Source organism: Furipterus horrens, unplaced genomic scaffold, assembly GCF_987537825.1.
Source record: "Furipterus horrens unplaced genomic scaffold, mFurHor1.1.pri manual_scaffold_11, whole genome shotgun sequence".
In the NCBI taxonomy this organism is placed as follows: domain Eukaryota; kingdom Metazoa; phylum Chordata; class Mammalia; order Chiroptera; family Furipteridae; genus Furipterus; species Furipterus horrens.
The window spans coordinates 60,820,033-60,835,232 of NW_028327181.1; the positions used below are offsets into that span (position 1 = coordinate 60,820,033).

Genomic DNA, 15,200 nt, shown 5'->3' on the forward strand with positions numbered 1-15,200 from the left:
GTCATTAGATAGGACTAAGGTTGATAGGTGTCTTTGAGTGGGCACCAAGGCCCAGTGTGGGTAGGATATTGGAACCCAAGTAGGGCAAGGAGGTCATCCATATGGAGAAGGTGCCAGAAACCAATTGTTGGAAGCTAAATAGGGTGATGAGGGAGTCACTGCGGGAAACAGGGTTAAGGGGTGGCCCAATGCAAGGTGTCAGATCCTGAATGGCGTTAGACAATATCTTCGTATAACTGGAAACTTCAACTGCTTATTCTGGAAACTTTACTGTAATTTTATAATCACATGTGCCCAAAATGTACCTGTATTTCACTTTTTAATGAAAATTTCACAAAATTAACATTTCTAATATAAAATTATTGTTTATTTTAATATATCACATGAAATTCCTCAAAGATATGTTTGGTTAAAGCTACTTCACCCTCCCAGAAAATCAGCTTATTTTCTATAATGTGTAAATTTCATTAACCTTTCATCTACCTTTCATCTATATAGAAAATGTTTGGATTTTTTTTAGTTTTCATTGGAGTGGAACTAAAGTATTTAATTTTTTCACAGTTGTACTATGACACTTTTAAAATTTTTCAAAGGTAACATGATAGAAATTGATTTTTTGAGGAAACGAAAGATCAGGCTCACTGATGTCCCAAACTCTCTGATTTTGTAAGCAACACAACAGCATGATATGGTTGCAATCACTTTGCAAATACGATTGGGTAATCAAGATTAGCCCCATTTTATTAGTGACAAATATGGCCATCCTAGGTCCCACTGTGATACTCAGGCAGAACTAGAACCAGGTTGATTTTCTCAAAGCCAGGAGCTATATATTTTGCATTAAATATGCTTTTATAGAAATAAGAATTGGAGAAAACTGGGACCAGAAGAAAGTAAAAGAGTACCCTGCTCATATGAAGTTTTTCTTCAATGATTATATATCATTGGAACAAAAGCTTTCAATATCTAGAAATATATACCACTTAAAAATTGCTTAATTTAACAAGGTTGAGGAAGTGCAACACTTGTTAATTAATTGCCAGTCTCACTGGAGGTGCTGAAAGGGTAGACTTGTATACAAGGAGGTAGCAGCATCTTTGAATTTAGAGGACAAATTGGATTGAATGAGAGGGCATTGCTAATTATGGTTCTATGATGATATTAAGTGGGGTCTTTGCACCTACATAGCTACAAATTTGACCCAGGTTATTATTTAGCTATTGTTTACAGTTTCTTATCACTATGAATTCCAAGATTTTTTTAAGTATAACACATTTAGATATTCTTTGGGTTGTTATTGCCTTTGTTAGCTGGTTAGTTGCTTTGCTTTTAAGTCCTTATGGACTGAGGCACTTTCTTAGGTCATGGTGCTAAAATGGTTTTCAATTCTGAGAGGACTCTTTTCAGATGCTTGTAGATTTAGAGGAGAAGAGAGAAATGAAGTGTCTGGAGTTCTCATGGTTGGTGGTTCCCTGAAGCAGCAGAGATGGAAATTGCTGCACAGTTCAAGGACCCCTGGGAGAGAAAGGCGCCAAGGGGCTGAGTTCAATCTAATCTGAATTTCATATGTATTGAAATCTTTTCCTATTTTTCTAGCTAGTTTTCCAATAGACTTCTTTATAATTTAAAACCCAAAGTCTACATTATTAGCCTCTGGTTGAGATAGTCTCCAGGGCAGCATTCATATCAGAAATTCAATGGAAATGTTTTATTTAAATTTGTTTTATTCAGTAAACCAATGATGAGGAATGAAAGGAAGCCTTGAGGAATACTTCTAGAAAAGAGTTGGGGTTTTTACTGCACACACCCTAATAGCTGGGATCTGGGGCATGCTGTCAGTGTATATACATGATAACACCAGTTGTACTATTTTATTTCTCAACTATTTGTAGCTGCAGTTTTATTTTTGCTTATGTGATTATTTGATTTCTTCCTTTATCAGACTGAAGCAGCAACTAAATCTGTTTTATTCCTGACACCTAGTGAAGACTGGAGTGACTTAAGAGATATTTCTAGAATAAATGGCCATGTCAGCCTGAAGGAACTTATCCCATCTTTCTGTGGTAGATTCATTTTGAAGAATCTAAGAGGGCTGAATCATAGAGAAACAGATTTTGCTTTTCTTACATAAGATTTTGAAGTGAAGTATGGAACAAAAGTTGAATATTTATGACTTGTGCTATACCCTTTAGCTTACATCTATTTTGCCTTACATTAGTCACAGCACTATATTGTCATTGGTCTTTATTTTAATCAATATGAGGGCAAGAACTATGGCTTTTGAATTAGTTTGTCCATATCCCCAGTATGAAAATACCGTGAGACCTAGTTTGTGTAAAGTAGAATGGTTTAAGAAGTGGATTTGTTTTACTTCACTAGAAAAATGTTTTTAATACTTCTTAGATTTTACTTATGTGAAACTATTTTAAACTCTGAACTTACATAGGCCAAGAAAAAAGTATTTATGATCCCAGCACTGATTCAGGTTACCTGTGCAATGCAGTTGCTCTAAAGGCTGAGGATCAGATCTGAATATATTACATCGCTTTCATAATTGTTCCTGGTAATGCTCTTGCTTACTTCCCATTTGGATCACGCATACCGAGCATTGTTTATCAGGAAAGTTATGTAGGAAATTAGGCAAGTAATAAATATTTCCTGGTAGTTGCTCAAAGGTGTTTGCTAACCAGGATGTTGTCCGGGGAATGCCTTTTTATATCTGCCTTTGCTTGTAGAAATGGCAGTTTTATGAACTTGATGGTGCCTTTTATTGGTTCTATGAATTTAAACATACAGATAAATCCATATTGGGATTGTATTAGTTTCTCAAGCAGAAATATTTAACTACTGACAATGAGGATGGGTGTTTTTAAAGTTAAGCTTCTTTCAATCTGTAAATTAGGTACACCCATCTTGTCTTTTATTGTTTACCTTTTTTTCTCCCTTTTTATCCCCAGTTGTATTCATTAATCTTGATTGTCAGAATTTAATGAGCATAAGCATTTTGATGAAGTATATTCTGAACTCCCTGGAATGGCTAAAGAAAAGGATTGCATTGAAAAGTTGGTTATCATAGTTTCTTCTGTCTTAGACTGTTACTTAGTGAGAGGGTGGCAGGAAGAGATGCAGCAATAATATTTTTTCAGATTTTAGAGCATAAATATTTTCTAAAGCTATCTCAAGATATGAAATTCAAAGAAAAGCAAGGAGAGAACTTCTTAAGGTTTCTGTAAATATAAGGGAAAGATAGATAGGAGCCTTACAAAAGTACAAGTGAGGCTGGAGGGGGAAATGGGGAGACATTATGGAAACAGTTGATGAAAAACAATGGATACTTAAACAAGTGAGTGGCTAAGGAGCTTCTGAGATGGATTGGATAGTCTATAAATTGACAATACATGATGCTGATTTTTAACACATTGGAGGGGAAATTCAGGTGACTGCGTGCTTCTCTCTCTCATACGATTTTACCTTTCTCATAATCAGTACTTTGTATTCATGCAGTTCTAGATAGACTTATATTAGTGGGGGCGGTGCTGCCTTGTTATATTAGAGTTGGTGGGGTTTCCAGGTTAACGGAGACTGTGAGTATAATTAAAGTCTTCCTGCCTTAAGTTGCCAATTAATTTTTTCATCTGTCATTTATTTCCATTAATAACCAAGGAGTGTTTTAACTGTGAAAGACTATTAATAGTCGGGCTCCTTATGATGTTCAGTGAGTTAGCAGGGATCACTAGGCATAACTTATATTAGGAACGAGATCACATTCTGATTTATAGCTTCATATTTTTCCCTTCATTTCACTATCTATGTTTCATTTCAAGTAAGTTTGGAGGCTTTGGGTTTGTTTGTTTGAAGTGCTGAATCAGCTTTTTCAGCGCTTGTTTTTCAGCCTTTTGTTTATGGAAGCCAAATAAAGTTAAGTGACATGCCTATATTTTTAGAGGTAGGTCAAGGAATTAGACCGAATCATAAGCATTTGATCTTCTTTTCATGTGTGTCAACCTGTCATACCTCCCAGAATTTAACTCGTATCTTAATTGTTCGGTATTAGGCACAGGCTTAACTTTAAAGTTACACACAGCAGCCTTCTGCAATGCTCCTCAAATCTTTCCACCCGAAGGTTCTCTTAACAACAGAGGAGAGTAAATAGAGAATCACTGCCAGTCTGGATATATAGAATTTAAAGGAGCCTATTACAAGGCTGAAATATGTTTGAATTCCTATGGTTTACTTTAAATTTCATACAAATGTTTATGCATCTGTATCCCTGTTATTATACAAATACTGCTTTCCATCAGGTAAAATTGATGCTCGGTGAATATGCTTTATATTCATCCTCTGGTTTCAATAGTTTTACCACATTCATCTTGAGGTACTTGTATCCCAGTTTAAAAAGCACAGCTCTAGAGAAAAGAACGTTGAAAAAGTTGTGAGCTTGAGGTGAGTCCACATGGCTATAGCAGGAGTTTAGGCGCTGCTGTTCAAAGGTGGGCGTGGGGACGGGGGAGGAGGCGGTGTGTCATTTAGGTAGCCATCTGCTAGCAGAGGCAGTTACTTGTTGATGATCCTCCAGCTTGTTAATTATGTCTCTTTTAAAACACTGGTCAGATAATATGTGTAATCTTCTACCTAATGTCTCAGAAGACATCTAATTAAGAAAAGAAAAAGAACAGGAATTTGCATATTTCCCCCCTGTCCCTACTCCACATTTTAAATGTCTTTTTTCTGATTATAATACATGATCATTGTAATCATTATATTCTGATCATGTTCTTATTTTAAATAGACAATATAAACTAATGGGTTAATAAAATTTTCTTTTTTCATTTACTCAGCTTTTTCTGTTTTTCTACATTAAAATGGCTTATAACTTGTTTGCTATGATGAATAGTCTGCAATCAGTATCCTTGTACATAAATCTTTGGGGAGATCTTTAATCTTTTTATACTAGAATGCATTTGTAGACATACAATTATAAAGTCTAAAATATGACCCAATTCTAAAGCTCTTGATACAGATTACCAGAATTATTGCTCATTTTCTGATCCCTTGGCAGTCAGTATTGCACATTATTATTTGTTTTATCTTAAGTAGTTTCATAGGGAAAATATGATACAGTATCTGTATTTGAATTTTTTTAAAATTTCAAGTTAACTATATTTTTACTTTTCAGCCCATTTCTATCTCTTGCGAATTATCTGCTCCTAGACTTTGCCCATTTTCTGGTTGGGGTGTTTGCCTTTTTCATACTGATTTGTTGGAATTCTTTATTGAAACAATCCATTGTTTTATGTAAGATAAAAATATTTTTCTCAGTTTATTATTGGACTTTAAAATTTTTAACATTTCCCTCCCTCTCTGTATATACACTTTTATTTTTTGATATATGCGTGACTGCATATGTAAGAATATATACTCAGCCAGGTGAAGATACTAAAAAGTAAATAGGTGAATTGTATGGCATGTGAATTACATCTCAGTAAAGTTGTTTAACAACAAATAAGAACACATACTATGTGCCAGGTATTTGAATACAAAGACAAAACACAGTCCCAGTCTTCAAAGCTCACAGTTCAGTGGATCTTTCTATACTCTTTTCTGTAAGTTAGAGATATTATTACTCCCTCCCTGACTACAATTCTTATGTTAAATATGTGTAATTTTCTTTTTTATTAAAAGTATGATAAATACATCTCTGTAAATTATGAATCTCAATGGAAAATATATTTTTGATATTTTATACTTGGGATTATGCATATCATTAGAGAATAGATTGTAAAACTTGCACTAAATTATTTACATTCCACTTATAAGTATTTTTATCTTATTTATGAATGGAAACACTGTTTTCCCTTTTTAATGAATAACTTCTTAAATGTTTTTATACTTTGAAGAGTAATGCTTGTCAAGAATTCTGTTATTTTTAAGTTTAACAAACTACTTAGTAAATACATAGGATTTATAAATATGTATAAAATAAATATATAGAAATGAGTAGCTTTTTTATATTTCTAGCAGTAACCAGTTCAAAATATAATGCAAAAAAAAAATTCCATGCAAAAACTCTAAATTGGAAAGACATACACATTCATATGTTCACTGCAGCATTATTTGCAATAGTGAAGATATGGAAGCAACCTGTGTCCATCAATAGATGAATGGATAAAGAAGTGGTGCATATATACAATGAAATATGACTCAGCTATTGAAAAGAAAAGAAAGAGAGGGAAGGGAAGGGAAGGGAGGAGAAGGAAAAGAGAAGGGAAAGAAAGGGGAAAAAAACAGCCCTGGCCAGGTGGTTTAGTTGGTTGGAGCATTTGACCTGTACACCAAAAAATTGCAGATCCCTGGCCTGGGCACAAGGCAGCCAATCTCCCCCACCCCAACACCACCAAATCAATAGACATCTCTTTGGATGAGGATTAAAAAAGAAAGAAATTTTGCCATCTGCAACAACATGAATGGACCTAGAGGGTATCTGTGCTGAGTGAAATAAGTCAGAGAGAGAAAGACGAGTACCATATGACTTCACTTACATGTGGAATCTAAAAACAAAACAAAACACATGAACAAGCAGATAAGAAACAGACTCATAGAGCATTTTGATGGTTACCAGATGGGAAGGGGTTTGGGGAGAAATAGGTGGAAAAGTTGAAGGGATTAATAAGTACAAATTGGTAGTTACAAAATAGTCATGGGGATATGAAGTACAGCATAGGGAATATAGTCAATAATATTGTAATATCCCTGACTGGAGTGGCTTACTTGGTTGAGTATCATACTGCCAAGTGAAAGGTCACCGGTTCAGTCACTAGATCAATTCCCGGTCAGGGCACATGCTTGAGTTGCAAAATCAGTCAATATTTCTCTCACACATCGATGCGCTTCTTCTTCTCTTTCTCCCTCCCTTCCCCTTTCTCTAAAAATAAAGAATTAAAAATAATATTGTAATAACTATGTATGGTGTTAGAATGGGTACTAGATTTATCAAGGTGATCACTTCCTAAGTTATAAAAATGTCTAACCACTAGGTTCTACACCTGAAACTAATATAATATTATATGTCAACTATAACTGAAAAAAATTAAAATACATTTTAAAAATCCCAAAGACAAAACACATACACACACACACAAGAAAAAGATCCCATGTACAAAACAAAAAAAAAAAATGAGAAAAAAAATCCCACGTACAATAACAACAATAAAATATGTAGGCATACATATAATAAATCACAGGGCTGAAATTTTTGAAAACGAATACTTTATAAAGGGCAAAAGAAAAAAACTTACATAAATGGTGAGACAGTGTGTCTGCCTAAATGGGAAAAATCAATATTGAAAAAGATATAATTTCTTGCTAAGTTAATTTCCAAAATTTAATGCAATTCAGCCAAAATTTGAAAAGAGATTTTTTGGATCAGGTAACTCTAACACAACTATTCTTAAGTTCATTTGGAAGTGTCAGTGGGTGAAATTTGACACTCACTTTTTAAAATAAAAGGAGGTTTCATAGTCAGATATTGAAACTATTAAAAGCTCATGACATTATGGTGCCAGTATAAGAAAGAAATAGATCAATGTGGCAGACCAGAAAGCACAGAAATAGACCCAAGTACATGAAAATATTGAATGATTAAGGTAGGATTTCAAGTCAGTGAGGGGAAATGAGCCAATAATCAGATAGTGCTAAAATAATTGATTAACTACTTGGGGGGAAAATTAAGTTACATTGTTTCTTAAACAATACACTACAATGAGATATAAATGAATTAATGAGCTAAATTTTTAGGAAACATGTTTATTTATTTTTATTTTACATTGCAATTGTCCCACATTTCCCCCCATTACACTCCCCCACCCCGCCCATTCCTTCTCCCACAGTCAGTTCCCACCTCCTTGTCCATGTCCATAGGTCATTTATACTATTTCCTTGACTAGAGCCTTCCTCTTCTTTCCCCCCTTTTCTCCCTCCCTTGTTCCTCCAGTCACTGTTAGTCTGCTCCTTGTTTACTTGCCTTTGGTTCAATTTTGCTCATTTGTTTGTGTTCTTCATTAGTTTCCTGTATTAGGTAATATCATATGGTATTTGTCTTGTGTTGGCTTATTTTGCCAAGCATAATTCTCTATTTCCATCCATGTTGTTGCAAATGGCAGGAGTTCCTTCTTTCTTTCTGCTGCATAGTATTCCATTGTGTAAATGTACCACAGTTTTATGATCCACTCATCCACTGATGGGCACTTAGGCTGTTTCCAGCACTTGGCTATTGCAAATAGCGCTGCTATGAACATAGGGGTGCATAGGTTCTTTTGAATTGGTGTTTCAGGATTCTTCAGGTATAATCCTACCAATGGATTGCTGGATCAAAAGGCAATTCCATTTTAATTTTTTGAGGAAATTCCATACTGTTTTCCATAGTGGCTGCACCAGTCTGCATTCCCATCAATAAGTGCACTAAGGTTCCCTTTTCTCCACATCCTCATCAGCACTTGTTGTTTGTTGATTTGTTGATGACGGCCATTCTGACTGGTGTGAGGTGGTATCTCATTGTGGTTTTCATGTGCGTCTCTCTGATGGCTAGGGATGTTGAGCATTCTTTCATATGCCTATGGGCCCTCTGTATGTCCTCTCTGGAAAAGTGTTTGTTCAGGTCCTTTGCCCATTTTTTAATTGGATTGTCTGTCTTCTTAATGTTGAGTTGTATAAGTTCTTTACATATTTTGGAGATCAATCGCTTGTCTGAGGTATCATTGGCAAATATGTTTTCCCATATGGTTGGTTCCCTTTTCATCTTGCTGATGTTTCCTTTTGCTGAGCAGAAACTCTTTAGTTTTATGTAGTCCCAGTTGTTTATTCTTTCCTTTATTTCCCTTGCCTTAGGAAATAGGTTGGTGAAAATACTGCTATGTGGGATATCTGAAATTTTCTTGCCTATGTTTTCTTCTAAGAGTTTAATGGTGCTAAGGCTTACATTTAAGTCTTCGATCCATCTTGAGTTTATTCTGGTATATGGTGTAAGTTGGTGGTCTAGTTTCATTTTTTTGCATGTCCCTGTCCAGTTCTCCCAGCACCATTTGTTGAAGAGGCTCTTTTCACTCCATTTTATGTTCCTTCCCCCTTTGTCAAATATTAGTTGACCATAGATCTGGGTTTATTTCTGGGCTCTCTATTCTGTTCCATTGATCTATATGTCTGTTCTTATGCCAATACCAGATTGTTTTGATTACAGTGGCTTTGTAGTATAGTTTGATATCAGGTATTGTGATTCCTCCTGCTGTGTTCTTCTTCCTCAGGATTGCTGTGGCTATTCGGGGTCTTTTTTGGTTCCATATAAATTTTTGAAGTATTTGTTCTGTGTCTGTGAAATATGTCATTGGTATTTAATAGGGATTGCATTAAATCTATAAATTACTTTGGGTAATATGGACATTTTAATGATGTTGATTTTTCCCATCCATGAACATGGTATATGCTTCCATTTATTTGTATCTTCCTTAATTTATTTCTTCAGTGTTATGTAGTTTTCTGAGTACAGATCTTTTACCTCCTTGGTTAAGTTTATTCCTAAGTACTGTATTTTTCTTGTTACTATAGTAAATGGGATTTTTTTTTCCTGTTTCTATCTCTGATATTTTATTGCTGGTGTACAGAAATGCCTTCCATTTATGAATATTGGCTAGGAAACATGTTTAAGTATTCAAGATAAAAAAGAGAAACTATAAAGTAAAAGAGCCCTGGCCAGGTAGCTAAATTGGTTAAAGTGTCATCCTGAGGCAGCAAGGTTGCAGGTTTGATCCCCGGTCAGGACAGATGCAAGAATCAACCAATGAATGCATAAATAAGTGGGACAATAAATTGATGTTTCTCTCAAATCAATTAAAATTTTTTAAAAGAAAAAGGATTGATAGGCAAGACTATCTAAAATAAAGCAATAAGTAGAACCTAGTCCTAAAAGAAGAAGATGATGATTTAGTTCACTCATTTATGACTATTATTGACAACATTGCTCTATACAGTTTTGTTTTTTAGTCAGAATCCTGTTGTGCAAACCCCTAAAATGATTGACCACGTGAAAATGTGTGATAGGTATGGCTACGAATATTTTTGTGCTAGGAATTATTACTACATTTTTGCATTTAAATTATATATGTAAATAATGCTTGAAGACTGAATCTACAACATTATAGAAAATGGGCCCCGGCTGGTGTAGCTCAGTGGATTGAGCGCTGGCCTGCAAACCATGGATTGCTGGTTTCATTCCCAGTCGGGGCACATGCCTGGGTTGCGGGCCAGGTCCCCAGGTGGGGGCTTATGAGAGGCAACCACATATTGATGTTTCTCTTCCTTTGTTTCTCCCTCCCTCCTCCTCTCTCTAAAAATAAATAAAATCATTTTTTAAAAAATGGGACACCTTGGTTAAGGATCTGTCCCACTATATTGGCCTCTTTTATGTAATTTTCAACAAATACTTATTGAACATTGTTGAATGCTGGGGATGTTGTAGTGATTAAGATACAGTTCCTTAACTCAAGGTTATAATGTAGAGACCAACAGGCAGTGTGAGAATTTCTCTACTAGGCAACTGTGTGGTTGCACTTGGAAGATGATGGAACTCAGTTTTAGAGGCATCAAGGAAGGCCTTTGAGGAAGGGACACCCTAAGCTACAATCTGAAGGATGAATAGAAGTAGGCAAGCAAAGAAGTGAATGAAGTTTGTTCTAGACAGAGGAAACGAAAGAGCAAGGTCTAAGAGACTAGATGGCTTGGCTTGTTGGGAATACGACAAGAATTTCAGTATAGCAAAAATCACCTGCTCTTGAAGTACGTAATGTCTGAAACTAAATGTTGTCATTTTCCAAGAAACTAAATGCTGTCATTTTCCAAGGAAAAAGAAAATGCCTGTGATACTAGCATTGGTCAAGAGTGGAAGAAAACTACAAGTGATCAAAACAAAATATTATTTGTGGTACTTTGCCAAATCTAGTCTTACTGTCTAAAAAGTCTGATGGAATTCTCAACATCTTTTATTTAGATATTATATTCATGCTGTGTCCTAGCATTGACACCTGATGACTCCCACCAACACACCCATCTGACAGCTCTTTGGCCTGCACAAATAAGAATATCACTCTGACTTAAAGGAATACAAGTCCTTAAAACCAACACTTCCCCAGTTGACCAAAAGGAGAACCTAGATTAAAATCATGATCCAGATAGTACATACATTATTAGGCGTTGGTTTTGTGTGTGGCTGGAATGTGCCTGAGATGGGTGGGGAAGACTCAGGTTAGGTAGCCAGTGATGATTGCTGCTGTTGGCATTCCAGGTATGCTTGCCATGAATTAGCACTGTACCTGTCAGCTAAGCTAGATTCCTAAAGTATAACTTTTCCACTGGTCCATGTTGCAATTCAGAAGCATTTTGTATCACAGAAATATATTCTATGAAATATTTGTCTGCTAGTGTAAGGCTCTGCCAAGGTTGAAGGCACTGAAAACGGTCTTCAAACATGTTTTCTCTTAGGATTTTCTGTGGACACAGTTTCTCTAGTTCAACCACAGTGTAAACTTTGACTTGGCTGCCCTCTAGTGGGTGTATTTGATTAACCAGTGTCTTCTGGCTTCTGGAAAAGTACCTCATTTTTCTTGATTGGCTTTCCAAGTTTAAGCTGCTGTTTCCTTAAAGAATGTGTTATCCCCACCAAAGCTATATGTTTGTAATTTTATTCCATTTTCTAAGATGCCAATAAATACCTTCCCTGGCTTCCTCATAGGATCAGGTCTAGATGGCCAGCCCTGAGCAACTTATCTTTGCAGCCCGCTGCCAGGCAGACTAAAAGTAAAGGGATGAAAAAAAGTAGTTCATGAAAATGGAAATGAAAAAAAGCTGGAATAGAAATACTTATGTCAGACAGACTTTAAACAAAGGCTATAACTAAAAGACAAAGGAGGGCAGTATGTAATGATAAAGGAATCAATCTAACAAGAGGATATGGCCTTTGTAAACATTTATGCATTTAGGCACCCCTAAATATGTAAAGCAAATCTGGATGGACATAAGGGAGAGATCAACTGTGATACAGTCATAGTATGGTATTTTAACACCCTATTGACACCAACAGATAGATCTTCCAGACAGAAAATCAACAAGGAAACATTGGTCTTAAATGACACACTATACCAGATAGATTTAATTGGTGTTTATTTACAGAGCATTTCACCTCAATGCAGCAAAATTTACATTCTTTACAAATGCACATGGAATTCTCTAGGATAGAGCACATGTTAGGACACAAAACAAGTCTCGATAAATTTAAGAAGATTGAAATCATATCTTCTCCAACCACAGTGGCCTGAAACTAGAAATCAATTACAAGAAAGAAATGAAAAACACACAATCACACAGAGACCAAATAATATGTTATTAACAATGAATGGGTTAACAATGAGATCAAGTAATAAATCAAAAGATACCTTGAGACAAATGAATATGAAAACACAACAACCCAAAATCGATGGGATTTATTTTTTCTTAGTGTCACATAAATAATTGAGAGTGTTAATGCAATTAACTCTCAATGGCAATTTAAACTCAATAAAGTAAGAATATTTTACAGATGAAGAAACTACAATTCACAAAGAAGAAAGAAGTAAGTTGCCCAAGGAAACTCATATGGTGAAGCTAGAATTAAAACTGATAAAATACTGTTGCCTCCTAACACATTGAACATGTGTATCATTTACCCCTCCCTAGCCTAGGTTAGGAATTACTATATGTTAAAATACTATACAGATCTTCATGGAGACAAGAATATTGATCTGAAGGAAAAGTGAGAAAAGTTATAATAATTAATGATACTGTGGTGTTCTTTTTTTTAAAATTTTCTCCCTGACATTTTATATTTGCTCTCTGGTTACCTTTTCCCTATTTGTATATGATGTGAGGTAGGGGTAGGGGTTCATTTTTTTTTTTCCATATTGATATTGAGTTTAAATTGCCATAAGTTTTAACACCCTCAATTATTTTATGTGCCACTAAGAAAAAATAAATGTTGCAATTAAACTATGATTCATCGATTTTTTTTTATTACACTGATTTATCCTAAGTTATGTGTATATGTTAGAATCAGTGAAAAGTATGGACCATGAACCTTCTGAGTTTATAAGGAAGAAGTAGGACAAAGTATTGAGCAAGATGTCTGACATGTTATACTCTATAAGTAGTAGCCATTATGTTGATGGTAATGATAATAGTGATTTGATCATGAGCCCTTTGTGAAGTGGTGTTCATTCTTTAGGTTGTTCTTTGGATATCAGAATTATTAATAGGTCATCTTGATGAGATTTGCTGGTGGTAGTCAAAATAACTGCTCATTTTGAATTTGAAGTAGCGTAACAATTATGTAACAATATGTGTAACAATAATATAACATTTTCAATTGGTTTTTAGAGGTAATTCTTTAATCATTAGCACTTTGTTATCAGTAAAATTTGTAGACTATTGTTAAAGTTTCCTCCAGGAATAACTTCTATTAATATACAAGAGTGGGCAAAACAGGTTTACAGTTGTGAGCACGTGAAGCACGGAGTTTATTCTTGTATTATTTATTTGTATTATTTGTCTTGTTGTTGTTATTTTGTATCCTTATTTATGATTTATCATTTAGATAATGATGGCTGATAATTTAACCTACTTTTGTCCACCCTTGAATATCAACCTCCTGAGTTGGTTAAAGTCGCTTTTTATAGAGAATTTAGTACAAGTGCACAGCATGAATAAGGTATTCCAACATGTAAAGCTTAGTCAAATTGCATTGTTGATATTGTGATATGAGACCTCAGTTGTAAATTATTTTTCTTGTTTTCCTGTCTATACAGGAGGCAGACAGTGGGGAGGAGGAATGCCGGTCACAGCCCAGGAGGTATGTTTGTTCATTATATGCTATAGCATTTCTTTTTGTTGTTATTTTTCAATTACAGTTTCCATTTAATATTTTTCTGTATTAGTCTCAGATGTACAGCATTGTGATTAGACAATCATGTACTTTACACAGTGGTCTCCCTAATATTTCAAGTCCCCGCCTGGCACCATGCATAGTTATTATGATATTGGCTATATTCCCTGTGCTGCGGTTTACATCGTTGTGTCTGCTCTGTAACCACTAATTGGTACTTCTTAGTCGCTTCACTTCTCACCTAGCCCCCCAGCCCCTCTCTCCCCTGTTAACTGTCAGGCTCTTCTCTGCGAGTGTTTTTCTGTGCTGTTTGTTTGTAGTTTTGTTCTTTAGATCCCACATTTAAGTGAAATATGGTATTTGTCGTGCTTGATTTACTTCACATCTATGGCTATATCCTGTAGCATTTCTGTAGTTAATATTTTTTCTCTAATTTTTTTCACTGTTTCCTTATTAGTTTGTCCTGGATTTTCAAAATGCTTTATTGGTCTTTCAAAATAGGATTGCTTTAAGAAGTTAGTTACTGGCTCAGATTTAAAACGGTAGATTGCATTGTGCTGTACACCTGAAACTAATATAATTTTGTAGGTCAGTTATGCCTCAGTAAATAAATAAAATGGCAGATTACTTTTTTTAAAATGCAGAAAGGCCAATATTGGTCCAGTTTTTACCCAAGTCTCCAGAACTATCTTGGGTAGTAAAAAAGCAATTTTTTTTTACCTTTTAGGAAAATATCAACTAAAGAACATTATGTGCTTCAGCTTTGTACTTGTTTGTCATTAATTTTAATAGATTTTGAAGTTTCTACAGACTGGTTAATATTCACTTCCTAAATACAAAGGATATACAGAGTAACGTACCCAATCCTTTTAAATACAGTAATACCTTTTTCCTCCCTCTCATGGAGTAGTGGGCATGTTGTTGTTATAAGAGCACTAGTACCTGCTGCCATTAAAAGAAAAAGTTATCAGACATCTAGGAAGTATATAATAACATTTCTGTTATGTACTTTAAATGTTACTGAGCTTGTGTCCTCTGAACTCAATCACATGAGCCGTTCTGACTGATACAGAGACAGGATACAATAAGCATGCTCATTATGTTTGAAGGTGTCTAAAGGAAATACTTCCTTAATGATGAGTTATCAGGTGTTTGTTAATTTAGACATCACTCTTGTCAAGTACAACTTAATATAAAAATATTAATTTTCCTTTTCATCAGTAACTGAGGTTATTGGCAATAT

The 15,200-nt window shown here is 35.0% G+C and overlaps 1 protein-coding gene across 1 annotated transcript in view; it reads left to right on the forward strand.

Annotated features, from left to right (window-relative positions):
* Positions 1-15,200, forward strand: part of SSH2 (slingshot protein phosphatase 2) — a 217,421-nt gene that overhangs the window by 70,481 nt on the left and 131,740 nt on the right. The window contains exon 3 of the mRNA XM_090290635.1: positions 13,881-13,924. Within this exon, the coding sequence (XP_090146761.1) occupies positions 13,881-13,924 (44 nt within the window). The remainder of the gene's footprint in view (positions 1-13,880; positions 13,925-15,200) is intronic.